The sequence below is a fragment of the Gouania willdenowi genome, unplaced genomic scaffold, assembly GCF_900634775.1.
Source record: "Gouania willdenowi unplaced genomic scaffold, fGouWil2.1 scaffold_122_arrow_ctg1, whole genome shotgun sequence".
NCBI lineage: Eukaryota > Metazoa > Chordata > Actinopteri > Blenniiformes > Gobiesocidae > Gouania > Gouania willdenowi.
Window position 1 is genome coordinate 84683 of NW_021144870.1, and position 15505 is coordinate 100187.

The window sequence follows — 15505 nt, forward strand, 5'->3', positions numbered from 1 at the left end:
GCTGTCATGAGTAACTGTCAAGTTAACTTTAGATAAGTCAGCTTTAGTGGACTGAGACATGTTAGCATCACTAACTGGAATGGATTTAAGACATGAAACAATGTTTTCACTTATACTGGTCCCGATCTGTTTCACTAAATCACTAAGAACATGAATATCTGGACCTACAATTGAAGGTTCCCCATCAACATCAACATCTGTGACAGCAGAAGCATTAACTTCCCCAGGGAGACCATAAGGAGTAGATGTAACATGTTTGTTCTCACCAAGTCCACCCACTTTTTTTTAAACTATTTTATAAAAGTAAAGTCTTTAAGTCATATCTGTCACTTCTTTTAAAACACAATATTATTACATACTGTAAATATACAGGTGTTAGTTGAGTTGTTAGTTTTTTATTGAAGACCACATCACTTTGGCCAATCCAGCTTTTATTGGCAAGATCCTGGCATGAAATTATAATATTTAGTTCATTCTTCTGCACAAACACAAATACGTCTTACACTGAAAATATGAAAATCAACATAAATCACCCTTTAATGATTAGTTGAAAGTAAATAATGAAAAATAAAACTGGAGCTCAAGGCCTGTGCTACTCACCAGAAGACAGCGTGGTCAGAACTACAGCTGTTTTCTGGGTGCACGTCCCACGTTCACAGGAATGAGGCATTCAATGATGCTGGGATAAACATGTTTCAGTGCAATGTGTGCATATTGATGACAAGTGGAATTATACATTTTAACTCTGTTACACACGCACACGTACACACACACGCACAAAAGTCTCTGGGGTTACCATAAATTTGTGATATAAAAATTAATGACAAGAAAAAAGGTGTGAGCCAGTCCTTAGCCCCTCCCTCTGTTTGTGTGTGTTTTCAGTATGCTCATTTATTACCTTCAAGCCATCGCCAGATCATTGAAGTTCACCAACAACCAGCTGAGGATGCAGCTACAGACTGTGAGTGTCTACGTGTGTGTGTGTGTGTGTTATGTTGCGTTCACACCAAGCGCGGCACAAATTTTTGAGACGCGGGCGTGCTTTTATATTTGCTTCATATGCGCGTCTGAAGCGAATATAAAAGCACTTCCAACCAGACTTTCTTTCTTTTCAACCATCAACTATGGAGGACGTCAGTAAAAGCGATGCTCTTCACCTTCTGTGGAAGCTGAAGATACGTCAAAACGTTTGACGCCGGCGTCTGGGGAGCGGTGTTGGAGGCGGGGTCCAGAGTGGAGAGGAGGAAAGGATTTTCAGCCGCTGGGGGGCACGCACGTGCAACCTTTTCAGGCGCTCCACTATGGCTTTCGCAGACAGACGGCCAACGAAGCGAAGATGCAAAAAGATACATTATGACCCCGCCCAAAACGATATGTCGTGTTGACTTCAAAATGATTATTCTATGGGACATGTGCATGATAAAGGTAATGAGTGTGAGTGCGGCTGCACAGACACCCCTCCCCCCTCTCCGGTCTAACCTCCGTCCGGTGTAACCCGCATCGATTCCACGGTGATTTCAAAATAAAATGAAGATAAATGTTTTTAAATGTAATCACCAAATAAGGAACAGTAATGAAGTATGTTTACTCAAAAGAGAAGTCCACAGGAGCTCAACACTTGTGAAAGAGTCTTAAACTATCTTCCTCTCTCTCACTCGTGTGTCTGCTTAGCTGTGTGTGTGCGCAGGTCTGGTGAAATAGATATAGATGGTGCTCTAGCGCCCCCTCACACTGAGGTCAAAAGCTAAATAGGTTTCACTTGTAGGTGAACATGAATGTGCCGTCCGGGCAAAATAAAAATAAATTAGAACTGCAAGCAGTTATTAAAGGGGGCCAAGCCTTCCAGCGCGACTCGGACCCCGGGTTTCGCGGAGCCCGTGAAAGTACGTCACGAAGGATGACGGGCTCGTGGTGAACGTCAGGACACAGGTCAACGTGCCATTTGCTGTGAACAGGTGGATATGAAGTTTTGTAAGATGTGATTTAAAGTGTGAAAGTTACAGGCCAAAATGCATTTGCACCCATTATAGCGCCACCTAGTGGTTCACTTTTTGGTATGGGTGATCTGTGTGCTCTTCTATAGTTAACCTGTAAATTTCACAGCCCTCAACATATTACTAAAGGTTTGTTTATTTATATGTTATGTAGTAATAAGCCATGCCCACTTTGACCAATCGCGATTAACTTTGAGATACGGTCCCAGGAGCGACCCAGGGTCAAACCCACCTAGTTTGGTAAAAATCGGTTGTGCCATTTAGGAAATATACATTTCTCATAATTGCAGCGCCCCCTAGAGGCCTAATTTATTCAAATTTGGCTCATACCCCCACAATCTCATGGCAACCAAAGATCTCAGATTTGGTGGTGTTAGCAATTTTTTTGACCGAGATATGCAACAGTTTGGGTTTTTATAGTTCGCTAGAAAATTTTACTCAATAATATTTTGCGCATATTTTGCCCGAAAATTTTTTTTTGCTGAACTTTAGATCAGGTCCAACTGAAGACTCTACATGCCAAGTTTCACACTGATTGGACAAAACCCCAAAGAGGAATTTGAAAAAGTAGGTTTTTGATATGTAGTGACTTTCAAAGAGCAATGTGCTGTGGGAGTGGGCGTGGCCTATGTCAGAAGATGCGACTTTATGTAGGGAACATGTGGATATGAATTTTATGAAGATGTGAATTAAATTGTGTAATTTAAAGGCAAAATGTTTTTGCAATTATAGCGCCACCTAGTGGCAACATCTGTTGTTTGTTTTGGAAACACAGAAACAGAGAAAATAACAACAACAACAACTCAGAACAGCCTCAGTGAGGAGCATCCACAAAGTCAATCCTTCCTTTTGTTCCATTCACTGTAGAAAGTACCAACAATGTTCTGACCTTATCTTTGCTGAAGGTCTGGTAGCTCAGGTGTTGGTCTCCATCTTTTAAAAGCTGTAGTTTTTCCTCAAAACAAAGTTTCTGTATCGTCTCTAGCGCTGTCATCCTGACTGTAGTGTTATCCCTCCCACTAGCTAGAGAACGTAGCAGCAGCCATGCTGGATCAATGCACTGTGAACTTATGTATAGCATTTAGCATAGCACGGTTACGTCCAAAGGCAAGGCAAGGCAAATTTATTTGTATAGCGCAATTCATACACAAGGCAACTCAATGTGCTTTACATGATAAAACATTCAACTGTTTAAAATCATTAAGAACATTTAAAATCATCAGTGCGTCTCTGCCGTACCAGGAAATAGTGATGTTTAGTCATTTGGGCTATGAAATGCACAAAATGCTGACACTTTCAAACTTAGGTACTGTAGGATATTGGAAATGGAAAAATTAATAATTTATAATTATATTATAATTAAAACAAATAATCAAAATATAATTTCACCCTTGGGTAGGCACTGCCTACCTTGTCTACCCTGACTGCACGTCACTATTATGTATGTATACAGTATATATTAATATATTGTTCTTTTCCCCCACATATTTGACGGGGCGCCGTATCGATACTAGTGAGCCCCTTAGTTTGTTTAGCTTTAGCAGCAAAGCATTCTTTACAAACCACATAATTCTGGTCAACTTTACCATCTTTCTACGCCTGATTTAAAGTTTTTATGTGCGTTATAAATGTCATCTATTGCATTGCACACATTTGTATTTAGATACTAATTCATATCCATTAATCTCCACATGGTTAACACACACACACACACACACGTTACATACCACAGCGACATGTGTATCACGACAGTGTGACGTATGACTATCGTATAGTGTTACTGCTGTTGGTAAATGGGAGCCCAGGCTCCCGAGGCATTCTGGGTAATGCAAAAAGTAAATAAAGCTGTTTTCATTAGGCACACAGTCGCTGTCCTCCTGATTTATACATAACATTAGCGACGAGGATGAAGATTTTTTCAGTTTCACCACTTACTCCGTTCCTTGCTTTGCCGGGCAAGCCGCCGATCCCATGGCCCCGCTGGTTTGAGTCTTTTGAGATGTTTATTGCCGCCGCCGGGTTAACTGACCCTAGCGAAACTAGGCTAAAGGCCCTGCTCATCCACAGCCTCGGAAACGAGGGACAACGTACAGTATTTTCCCGCACGCTCGGGCCCGCGGATAAGTATCGGGACTGTGTTGCCTTACTGGCTGGACATTTCGCTGCTCCACGGAGCGTCATCGTCCGACGGATCATCTTCAGACAGCGCCAATAGAGACCCGGTGAGTCCGTCCATTAGTAAGTCACAGACCTCCGATGCTTAGCTAGTGTTTACAAATTTGAGCACCTAGAAGACAAGTTTATTCGAGATCAGTGAGCCGAACACACAGCTGATCACAAACTACGTGAGAGACTGCTTATTGCAGCCTTGAGTCGGCTGCTCAGCTAGCTTTGCGGCTAATGGCTACAGGGCTGGCTCCTTCTCTCTCCACTCCGCTGGCACAGGCTGTGACCCCGGCAGACCAAGCTCCCGGCCGACTTATCCTCTCAACGAGCTCGAGGGTGCCTCAGCCGGAACTGTGGCTCGTCCTCCCACGCCACACGTGCAACGGCCTGCCCAGCTATGGGACAGAGATGTCAGTGCTGTGGGAGACTCAATCACTTTGCTAAAGTGTGCTGCTCAGCACCTGCTTTCACAAGAGTCTGGATGATGTGAGTTTACCACTGCTGCTGGACACGGCTGCCTCCAGGTCTCTTCTCAGTGAGTCCACAGTCCGGCGACTCTTTCCGGGACGCACTATCAGGGCGGGAGCAGAAGAGCTGTACAGGTATGGACACATTAAAATTAATATGAGTGGAACTGCTACCTTTTCTGTTTGTTACGGCTCCAGGGTCCTCCTAGCATTTATGTTCCAGGTCATGGTGCCAACCTCCTGGGATTCTACCTGTTCTGCGCCCTGGGTTGCTCCATCACTGACAACCTGGGTTCCATCACAGCTGCAGCTGTGATGGAACCTGAAAAATAAAACTTGGGCCCAAGACAAAAAGAAAAATGGTTAAAAAACCACCTGCTGGCCATACACAACCTGATCTGGGTTTGGAAGAGGTCAAGGAGATGATACGAAACCTCAAAGACGATCTATCTACATGGATCACAGCCGAGATAAAGTCGTTGGAAAAGACGCTGGAAAAATCACGGGAAAGCCTTCAAAGTGAAGTAAAGGTACTGGAACAACAGAATGTAAAGATCGCTGAAGAGCTAAAACTGCTAAACGCGAGGGTTGAAGAGCTGGAACAAAAGGAAAGAGAGAAAGATGTCATCATTACAGGCCTAAAGATAAAACCCAGGTTGAGACAGACAACGGAAGCGAGTGACGAAGACACAAAATCGATTGAACAACAGGTCATTGATTACTTGAAGTCGAAGGACATTGTCTTGAACCCTAACAACATCAACTCCTGCCAACTCTTGCCAAAGCGTGATGACACAAGAGCTGTAAAAATCACCTTCAAGAATGTGAAATTTAAAGGAGAACTACTGAAGCAAGGCAAGAAATTGAAAGAAACAAAGGTTTTCATGAATGAACACCTGACAAAACAAAACGCAAGCATCGCATGGAAGGCACGCCAAATAAAAAAGGAGGAAAAATTCTGAAGACGTGGACAAGAAACTGCAGGATTTATATCACACCACTGGGAGAAGAGAACGGAAAACCAATCTTCATCAAAATGATGGAAGACTTGGGAAAATACGAAGGATCCACCTAAACAACAACATTACTGATGGTGATCATGGACATGGACCCAGATCTATATAAACACTGGAAACAAAACTCAGACTGTGCTTACTTTTCGGACATTGAATTCAATGTGGCACTGTCAGAAACTTGGCTAAATGAACAAAAAGGTATGAACTTTACAATAAAAGGCATTATACATAAAAGATAACAATGAAATGGAGAATGTGTAACAGTAAAAATAACGAGACCAAAGGGAGAGAACATATTAATCTGTTGTTTGTCTCCTGATTGCAAAATAGACATATTTAATGAGAACCTAACCAAAATAATAGATGGAATATTAATAAATGACATCTCCGACCATTTACCAATACTTACAATATTTAATACTAATGACAACATCCACCCAGAAACACACGCAAACACATGCAAAAAAGAAATAAATAAATAAATACATTATATAAAAAATATCTTAAAGACAAAACATTGAAAACAGAACTACATCCTATGGAAATTACAACAAATACTACATACCAAAACACTGAAGATAATCTATTCTTCCCTTATTGGGTCACATTTAAATTACTGCTTATAAACTAAGACATAGTAATGTGTTTATACGAGAAAGGGTTAAATCTAACATTGAAAACACAGCACTGTCAATAGCTATTAACAGCTAGAATAACCTTGATGCAGAGACAAAACAAGGAACTTCGAAAGACGATGAAGTTTTCTTTTGAACTGGAGGAACGTAAACAAAGTCGGGGAATGAAATCTGCAGGGAACAAGGACGACACGAACAACGATGGAGAGGAGGAATGAAAAAAGACAACACTGACTACAGATGAGAATAAATCCTACATAAAAAAGGACAAAAAAAGGACAAAAAAAAAAATGAAATTGTGTTCAGAACAACCTAAGATTGTTTGACCAGAGAGACAAGCTTTGATGTAAATTTTCTGTGTTCAAAACAGGGGACGGGACTTGGATAAGGAAACTGCTTCTCTCGTCTCCTTTTTCGGCATGTACAAAAAAAAAAAAAAAAAAAAGAATAACAAAACTTATGTGAATGCAACCTTGTTGGAAATAAACTGAATAAATAAATAAATAAATCCTGACCGTGACCACGCCATGGTAGCAGCACTGGCCATTGCTTTTCACTGGGCTGGGCTGCCTCACCACCTTCAACCACCAACTGCTCAGTGACCCAGCCGTGACAACTGTCATCCAACTCTGCCCCTCACTTTGCGTGATGATGTCACTTGCGAGCTGCAGAAACTGCTGGATGCCGGCATCATTGAAAGAGTTTACGCCTTGCCCTGATCTCCAATCTGGCGGTGGCTTCCTTCCCTGGGTTGACCTCAGACAGATAAACAAAGCGGTGGTCCCGGACAGATGCCCACTACCCACAGTGGAGGAGCTCTCTGCACAGTTTCACAGCTCAACAGTCTTCTCAAAGCTCGACCTTTGCCAGGGCTACTTGCAGGTTCCCCTACACCCTGATAACCGTAACCTCACCGCCTTTGTGACCCACATGGGGGTCTTTCGTTACACCCGGATGCCCTTTGGACTCAGCTCCCCTCCCAGCTGCTTCCAGAAACTCATCGCCACCTTCTTTCTAGGCATCCCCGAGGTAGTTGTGTACCTGGACGACATTGTGGTGCATGGAGCTATGTTCCTCCTGCATGATGACTACCTTTCAAGAGTGCTGGATGTGCTTGCCGGTCACAACCTCATGCTGAATGGGGAGAAGTGCATCTTTGCAACTCCGGCGATTGAGTTTGTGGGGTTCTGCCTGACCGCTGAGGGCCTGAACGTTGGTGCTGTCCTGTACCTGCCGGAACCCTCTTGCCCGGCGCAACTGACATGGTTTCTGGGGATGACTGCTTATTACTTAAGTTTCCTTCCCCTTTTACTCTATGTTGCTGCGTGCTCTCCTGAAGCAAGATGCACTTGGGGTCTGGTCTCCTGCATGCTCTGCTGCAGTCCGCCGGCTCATGTCTCAACTGACCTCCTCATCTATACTTGTCCACTTTGACCATGAGAGCCCCACGTTCATGACCTGTGACACCTCCAACTAGTGTTGTAGTAGTTGTGACCAAATTTTAAAGGTCTCGGTCTCGTCTCAGACTCTGAAGCATTTTGACTTGGTCTTGTCTCAGACTCGGGATTTTCCGTCAAGACCGTTGGAGACCAGCACTAATTACTGCTATTTTTAAACTTTTTTATAATGAGAAAACACGGAGAAGAACGGGATAAAACAATCCTTTATTCATTCTTTAATCCACCCTGTATAATGACCACAACCTTCCTTATGTGACTGAGTGACGTGTGTGACACACTCGTGTGTGTGTGTGTGTGTGTGAGTGTGTGTGGCTACGGTGTCAGTTTGGACCGTGGAGCGCAAGGGAGACATGAACTAATCACTGGTAAAAATCCCAGTAAAACTCCAGAAAACAATCACCAGTAATAAATATTATCTCCCTGGTAAAGACAGTAGCTCTAACAACTGGTAAAATGATAAACTGATGATATTACAGTCTGTGAATGCAGTACAGGGGATGCACTTACTCTGCTTCTGGGTCCGAGTGCCTGCTGTCCAGTGAAGCCTGTTCCGTTTACCGTGTTTACCGAGGTATGTGTGTGTTTAATAAGTCAGTGTGTGTTTAATAAGTCTGTGTGTGTTTAATAAGTCTGTGTGTGTTTAATAAGTCTGTGTGTGTTTAATAAGTCTGTGTGTGTTTAATAAGTCTGTGTGTGTTTAATAAGTCTGTGTGTGTTTAATAAGTCTGTGTGAAAGTCAGCATGTTTATGTCTCTGTCCATCCACTCTTTTCATTATATCCATGTCTTTTAAGGCTTTTATTACATAGTGTTGCTGTAGTCCGGGCCGCCGCCATCTTGGATTATGTCGTCACCAGCGCGTCATCGCCTCCAGAATGAGTCAAATAACTGTAAAAAGGTCTTATATTAGTCAATTTTCTTTTTAAAGTGGTGTTTTTTTTGTGTCTTTTGACTCCAATTACATTTATGTATATAATATGTTCCCCACAATATAAACAGGTTCACAATATAATTATTTTTATAGTTTCTGTTTCCACTGTATCCAGAATAATAATAATAATTCTCAACAATAACTATTGATTAATTTGTCACATGACTGTTCCAGGGTTTGTTTTATTTAGTTTCACATCTACCTGTAGCTCTATGTTTTTTACACTGATGACAACTTGTTTGTAGTTTTATTTCAGAAAGTTTCACTTTTACAGTTACAGTTAGAAACCTTTGTTAATTAAATATTCTAGTTACATTACAGTAACCAAATTAAACTATATCAACTAAGTGAATTAATAAAAATAACCTGTGTAAAGGTTTTTTCAAACTAAAAAATATCTTGTGAAATCTGTGACCTGTTAAACCTGCACAACTGAAAGAATCAGAATCAGAATCATTATTTATTGGTAGAAATACTTTTAAACACTTGCTGTACATTCAGCTGACATAAAAATCTTGTTTTCAAATATGTAGAATAATTGTGAATTTATCAGTAGCGGTTTTAATATTTTAGTTAATTTTTTGCAGGCACCTTTTTTGTCCGTCAAATGTATTTAAAATAAACTAAAATTAAAGAGAATGTTATTTAACTGTTGAACCTTGTCATAATTTTATTTAGTTATATATTTTTTTAAATTGAAAAAAAAAAATGTTTATGGTCTTGGTCTCGGCTCCGGAAAGTCTTGGTCTTATCTTGGTCTCGGTACTTTCTGGTCTCGGACAAGTCCAACACTGCGGTTGGCGCAGTCCTGTCTCAATCCTACAAGGGGATTGAGCGTCCAGTGGCGTTCGCTTCTAGGGCGCTTACTCCAACGGAGCAGAAGTACTCTGTGGGGGAAGGGAGGCGCTGGCCTGCATCTGGGCATGTGAGCGGTGGCACATGTACCTCTACGGTCGACATTTCACTCTACAGACCGACCACCACACCCTCACAGTTGTTCTAGTCACAACCGGATTGGGCCACATACCGCTGCGCCTTTATCGGTGGTCTGAGAGGCTACAGGCATACAACTTCTCCACACAGTTTACCCCAGGTAGGGAGAATGTTGTGGCAAATCTCCTCTCCAGCGCTACACCCACCTCTGCACCAGACACCAACCAGGACTCCTCAGTACCAGAACTGATCCTCCTGCTCCACACGCCCCTCGAGGCAGCTGTTTCCGTGAAAGACCTTCAGTCGGCTTCTGCACAGGACCATGTTCTCAGCCAGCTCTGCACTTTCATTTGTAACGGCCGGCTTGCCAGGGTTCCTGAGCAACTAGCACCCTTTCACCGGGTCAGAGGGGACCTCTCCTGCTGGAATGAAGTCTGCGTGGCAAGAGGGCTGTGCACTGTGGTCCTGAGCACTTTGAGGGAATGAGTCGTGGCCATGGTCCACGACGGCCACCTGGGCGTTGTAAGAGTCAAGCAGGGGCCTGGTCTGGTGGCCGGGTATTGACAGAGACATCGAGGATCTTGTCAGAGACTGTGCAGCCTGCCTCACCAGTGGTAAAACCTGCTCTCCCCCACCTCCACCCTTACAGCCCGTGACATGACCTCAGGCTCCATGGATATACAGGTGGACATATGTGGTGAGCTTCACGACACCCCTCAACATCAGCGCTTCCTCCTGGTGGCATACAATTTCCACTTCAAATGGCCGGAGGTGCTGCCCGCCGGGTCTGTCACAACTGCAGTGGTCATCGACTTTGTTTGCCCGCTGGAGTGTCCCTGACACCATTACCACCGATAACGGGCCTCAGTTCGTCTCAGCTGACTTTGCGGCTTTTGTAGGGGGGGGGGGGGGGGGATAAAACACATTAGGACTGCCTATTACCAGCCACAAGCCAATGGAGGCGTGGATCGGTTTAATCAAACCCTTAAGAACGGGCTTAGAGCACACATGGCAGATGATCTGTCATTCTTCTCAACATCACTGCAGAGCACACTACTGCACTACAGAGCAACATCCCACACTACCACTGGCAGCTCTCCAGCCCAACTGATGCTATGGCGCAAACTACAACTTCCCTTGGACCGGCTACGCCCTCCAGCGAGAGACACTCCAGCAGCTACGCCCTCCCCAGGTGACAGAGTGGCTCAGCAACAACGTAGCATGAATTGGTGATTTAACAGGAAACACCACGTGAAACCGCCTGCACTCACTGTATCTGACTGGGTCAGAGTGCGGCGACCCACCCACTCAATCTCACAAGCTGCTCTCTTTCTGGTCTGCACCAACACAGATCACAGCACAACTGGGGCCAGCCACCTTCAGTGTGACCGACGGTTCTGGCATGTCAGCCGCCTCCGGCGAGTGAAGCAACCTTCTGTGCAAGCCCCAGCTGATCCACTCTGCATTGATGGGGTCTGGGACCCTCCAGACGCAAACCCTGGCTAGACCAGATGTGCTAGTTGAATGGTGTAATCGGAGGGTTGCCGGTTCAAGCCTCACCTGGGCCGTCACTGTGGGATGTTGAGCAAGTCCCTTAACCACGAACTGCTCCCCAGGCGCCGCAAAATGTCTGCCCACTGCCCCTCAGGGATGGGTTAAATGCAGAGGACAAATTCCATTAATGTAATAACATTACATGGCCAATTAAAGGCGAAAGCCCCGATTTTATTTTTAGACGACCCCATCCGGTCCGGGCCCACCAGAGGCCCTTATACCTCAATGACTATCTTACTGACTTTTGATGCACTAGCATAGCGTAGAGCCTGTGATGTGGTAGAATAACCCACAGTGCTATACGGGTAAACTGTCAGTCTACCTGGTTAATCTGCCAGGTTGGCTGTTTGGCCTTGATGTTGTTTTCGTGCACTTGGGAGGGGGGTCTTAGCTTATGACCATTGTTCGAACGCTTTTAAGAAAAGGAGGTAAATGTTACATACCACAGCAACCTGTGTATGTGTGTGTCACAACAGTGTGACGTATGACAGTCGTAAAGCGTTTCTGCTGTGTGTAAATGGGAGCCCAGGCTCCTGAGGCATTCTGGGTAATGCAAAAAGTAAATAAATCAGTTTTCATAAGGCACACAGTCGCCGTCCTCCTGATTTATACATAATAAAACACACACACACTTACTGTATTATGATGTATAAGATTTGTAAATATTGTCTGTGGTCTATTCCATTTTTTCTGTAATTGTCTCTAGAAAGGAAAAAAAGAAGAAGAAAAAGCATTGATTTATCAGCAGTGCACAAAGAAAAAAGAAAAATAAATATATGTAATAATATATAATAAGTTTTACATCTCCCTGTTGCCACCCCCCCCCCCCCCCCCCCCCCACACACACACTTCCCGTGGCCCTGAGTTTCACTGTTTTCTTTAGGAGCTGCTCCAAATCCTTCCTGGTCCGGTACCCGTGAAAAAAACTATCCGTGTCATTACTTTCTCGCCCATGCTGAAATGGGTGAAAACACCGGTGTCCGTGTACACGGCCTGACGTCATTGTCAACAAGGACTCTGATTGGCTTTCTCGCTTGCGCGTCACACGAAACATTTACTGGAGTTCAATATTTTCAACTCAGGCGATGACGAATGTCACGGGAAATTGGGAGCGCGCATGCTGTGGCCAACGCTGTTGCTGCTCAGATCATTTTGTGACGCGTCCAGTGTGAACGCAGTGTTACAGTGATTACTCTAATCCTTGAAGGAACGCACAGATGACAAGAAGAAAGTTTTCCAAATGGCTGCAGGTGAGTCTGTGGGTTTGGACCCTCACGTGTTACCGCCACCCTTTGACCTCTGACCCTCTGACCCTTTGGCTCCACCCACAGCGCGACTGCAGGCTCCAGAGGCTGCTGCTGAAAACCCAGCAGAGCAGCAGGAGAGTGACATTGCCAGCCAGGGCGTGTCCACCCACAGCCCCTCCCCCCGACACAACGGGAGCATCACTAGCTGTCATCAGTCACCTGATGGAGGGAACAGCATCCACACCATCAGCCAATCAGCATCCAGGGCTGAGCTGAGCAGAGGAAGTGCTGCTGGACACGTAGGAGGTCCATCAGTGGGCGTGCCCAAACAGCATCTGGAGGCGGTCCCCAGCAGGTCACAGCAGATTTAACTTTGAGGGCCTGTACTATGAAGCAGGATATAAACACGTTGACTAACCCAGGGGGATTTCAGCCTGGCTACGTGCACACTCCTGTGACAGGGGGCGGAGTTAGTAGCGTCAGACCAATCACAATCACAGAGTGAGTGAGTGAGTGAGTGAGTGAGTGAGTGAATTAATGAATCAATGAAGGAGTGAGTGGATGCTTCATCAGCTGACTGTAGATCAGTCCATCAGATGTAAATCTATATCTTTCCTAAATGATGTCATCACTAAATGAAATGATTAATCCATTAATAATCTTTCTTTCCTAAACTCAGCTGTCAGATCTGCACCAATTAACAATGGGCAGGTCATTTTAACAAGAGATCTGATTGGTCAGGAGCCGGAGCTTTAGTACTCACTCAGATCTGATCCACTTCATAACCTGGTCCAGACCAGACTCAGTTACCATGGTGATTTAACCTAAATTATCCTGATTAAGTTACCTAAGCTACCGTAATTTAGCCTGGTAAGAAGTTAGCCATCATTGTAGTACATCACACACCGATTAAATCCTGGAAGTTAAAGAGAAGAAGAAATCCAGCTTCATAGTACAGGACCATAAACATGACTCGTTTGCAGCGACTCATTTCCAGGTTTCTAAAAAGCTTCAGTCAGTGAAAACGTGATCTGAAAGGTGATTGGTTGTGTTTCTGTGTCCCCCGCAGACCCCCTCACCCCCTCCTGGGCGACCCTCGGGGGTCCTGCAGGTCCAGGTCCTACCACCACATCGCCTATAACACCCCGTCACACAGAGCTGAGTGCATCCACTCTGAGCCGTTGTACAGGAAGAGCATCCGACCCATCCATCCTCTGGAGGCCGCTCGCATCATCACCGCTCAGAGCTGTGGGGGGAGGCGTGGCCACGCCACCCGATACGTTATCGTCAATGAGCGTGACCCCCGAGAGCCCAGGAAGAAGCTGCTCCGCTCCACTACTCGCATCCCACGACACTACCTGATGGAGCAGCCCCCAGAGATCCTGGAGCTGTACCCACGCAACATCCGACGCTACACGCCACGCACGCCCCACCCCCAGGCACACGCCCATCGCGCCCACTCCTCTCAGCAGCACCTGAGTGAGGAGGAGGAGGGGAGGAGGAAGGCTCAGCGCCCCCACTCTCTGTCTGACCTCCAGCAGCCTGCTCACTTCTACATCGGAGAGCACAGAGCTCGCTACGGCGCTCAGGAGGAGGACTGGGGAGGGGCCCAGTCCCAGTCCACCACGGGACCCCCTGAACCCCCCGTGGTAAGACCCCGGTGCCACATCCGTCAGTCTCCATCCAGGAGCAGGTCCTCAGAGACCCCCCTGAGGCCCAGGGCTCGAGCCAAGATGGAGGCACCGCTGACAGAGTCTGACTCCGCCTCCTTAGCCTCCAGCAGTGACCAGCAGAACAGCAGCACGGACCAGTACATCCAGGTCATCCACCACAAGGAGCGCTGCCTCAGGGCCGACTCTAAGCAGCCAAAGATGATGAAGAAGAAGACCAAGACTAACTTTGATCTGAACACCATCGAGTCCAACGACCTGGTCTGTTCCAACGTCTGAGTCCAACGTTCCAACGTCTGAGTCTAACGTTCCAACGTCTGAGTCTAACGTTCCAACGTCTGAGTCTAACGGTTCTAATGCTCAGTTTGATCCATGTCTATAATCAGCTGTAAAATACACTAATAAATATGATCTATCATCTAATTAGTTTCTTATCTATTGGTTACCTTGTTAGGATTCATAATCAATGAATGGGTCTTTTTTCTGTCACTATACCCATAGATTTATATTATTTAAATGTTATTTAATGTTAAAGTGATCCTGAAGAGAACCAACAAAGTTGATCTGAAACATATTTTAATAATCATTAATTATTACGTATGTGTGAGACATAGAACTGTAACATGGTTCACCAGGTTTGGGTTTAATTACATTGTAAATTACAGTTTTTATAGTTTCCATGACAATTACAAAGTCAATTATCTTAACTCATTTACAATTACAGTTAATTGTAATTAATTATGAATTAGGGAACACTTATAATTGACCCCAACCCTAAATGTTATACTTTGATTCCTTTACAGTTACTCTCACATCTGTGAGGTGATTACACTAAGCTCCTCCCCTCATTATATAGCAACGTATCCACGTTGTACCTAAACATACGTACAGTATTCAACCATATTATGTACAGTAGTATACAACTATACATACAGAATTAAAACCATATCTACAGTATACTACCATACTGTATGTACAGTATACTGTAGAAGTAAAATTATTAGTGTTGCATAGAATGTTATCTCGTGTGTGTAATATCTAAACTGTGTGACAGCAGCATGCATCATTTATAAATCCTCTGTAATGGTTCAGTGATTTGTAATATGTAGCCTTCAGTGGGATTTCAAAATAAAACACCGTTAATAATTGACTTCATGAGATTTTCTTCCACAAAATCACAATAACGTTTACATCAACGTTCATTTATTGCTTGTATTCAGAAAAAAATACATATTGATTACTGCTTTTGTACTGTTAATATTATTATTTATTGTGCTTTATTGAACACAAAGTTTAGGTTGAAAATTTTAAATTTTATGTTTTGTTGTCTTTCAGTAGAGATTGTAATTGTATCAGAAATACGTTATTATCCCAGGAGGAAATTACTTTATTACAAGAATTATTACAAATGAAAAAAAGAAACACGAACAAAG

The 15505-nt window shown here is 44.3% G+C and overlaps 1 protein-coding gene across 1 annotated transcript in view; it reads left to right on the top strand.

The window, feature by feature from the left end:
* tmc3 (transmembrane channel like 3) overlaps window positions 1-14351 on the top strand; it is a 33901-nt gene extending 19550 nt beyond the window's left edge. Inside the window, exons 7-10 of the mRNA XM_028440958.1 lie at window positions 883-961; window positions 12363-12405; window positions 12487-12757; window positions 13472-14351. Coding sequence (XP_028296759.1) covers window positions 883-961; window positions 12363-12405; window positions 12487-12757; window positions 13472-14351 — 1273 coding nt within the window. The remainder of the gene's footprint in view (window positions 1-882; window positions 962-12362; window positions 12406-12486; window positions 12758-13471) is intronic.
* The last annotated feature ends 1154 nt before the right edge of the window (window positions 14352-15505 follow it).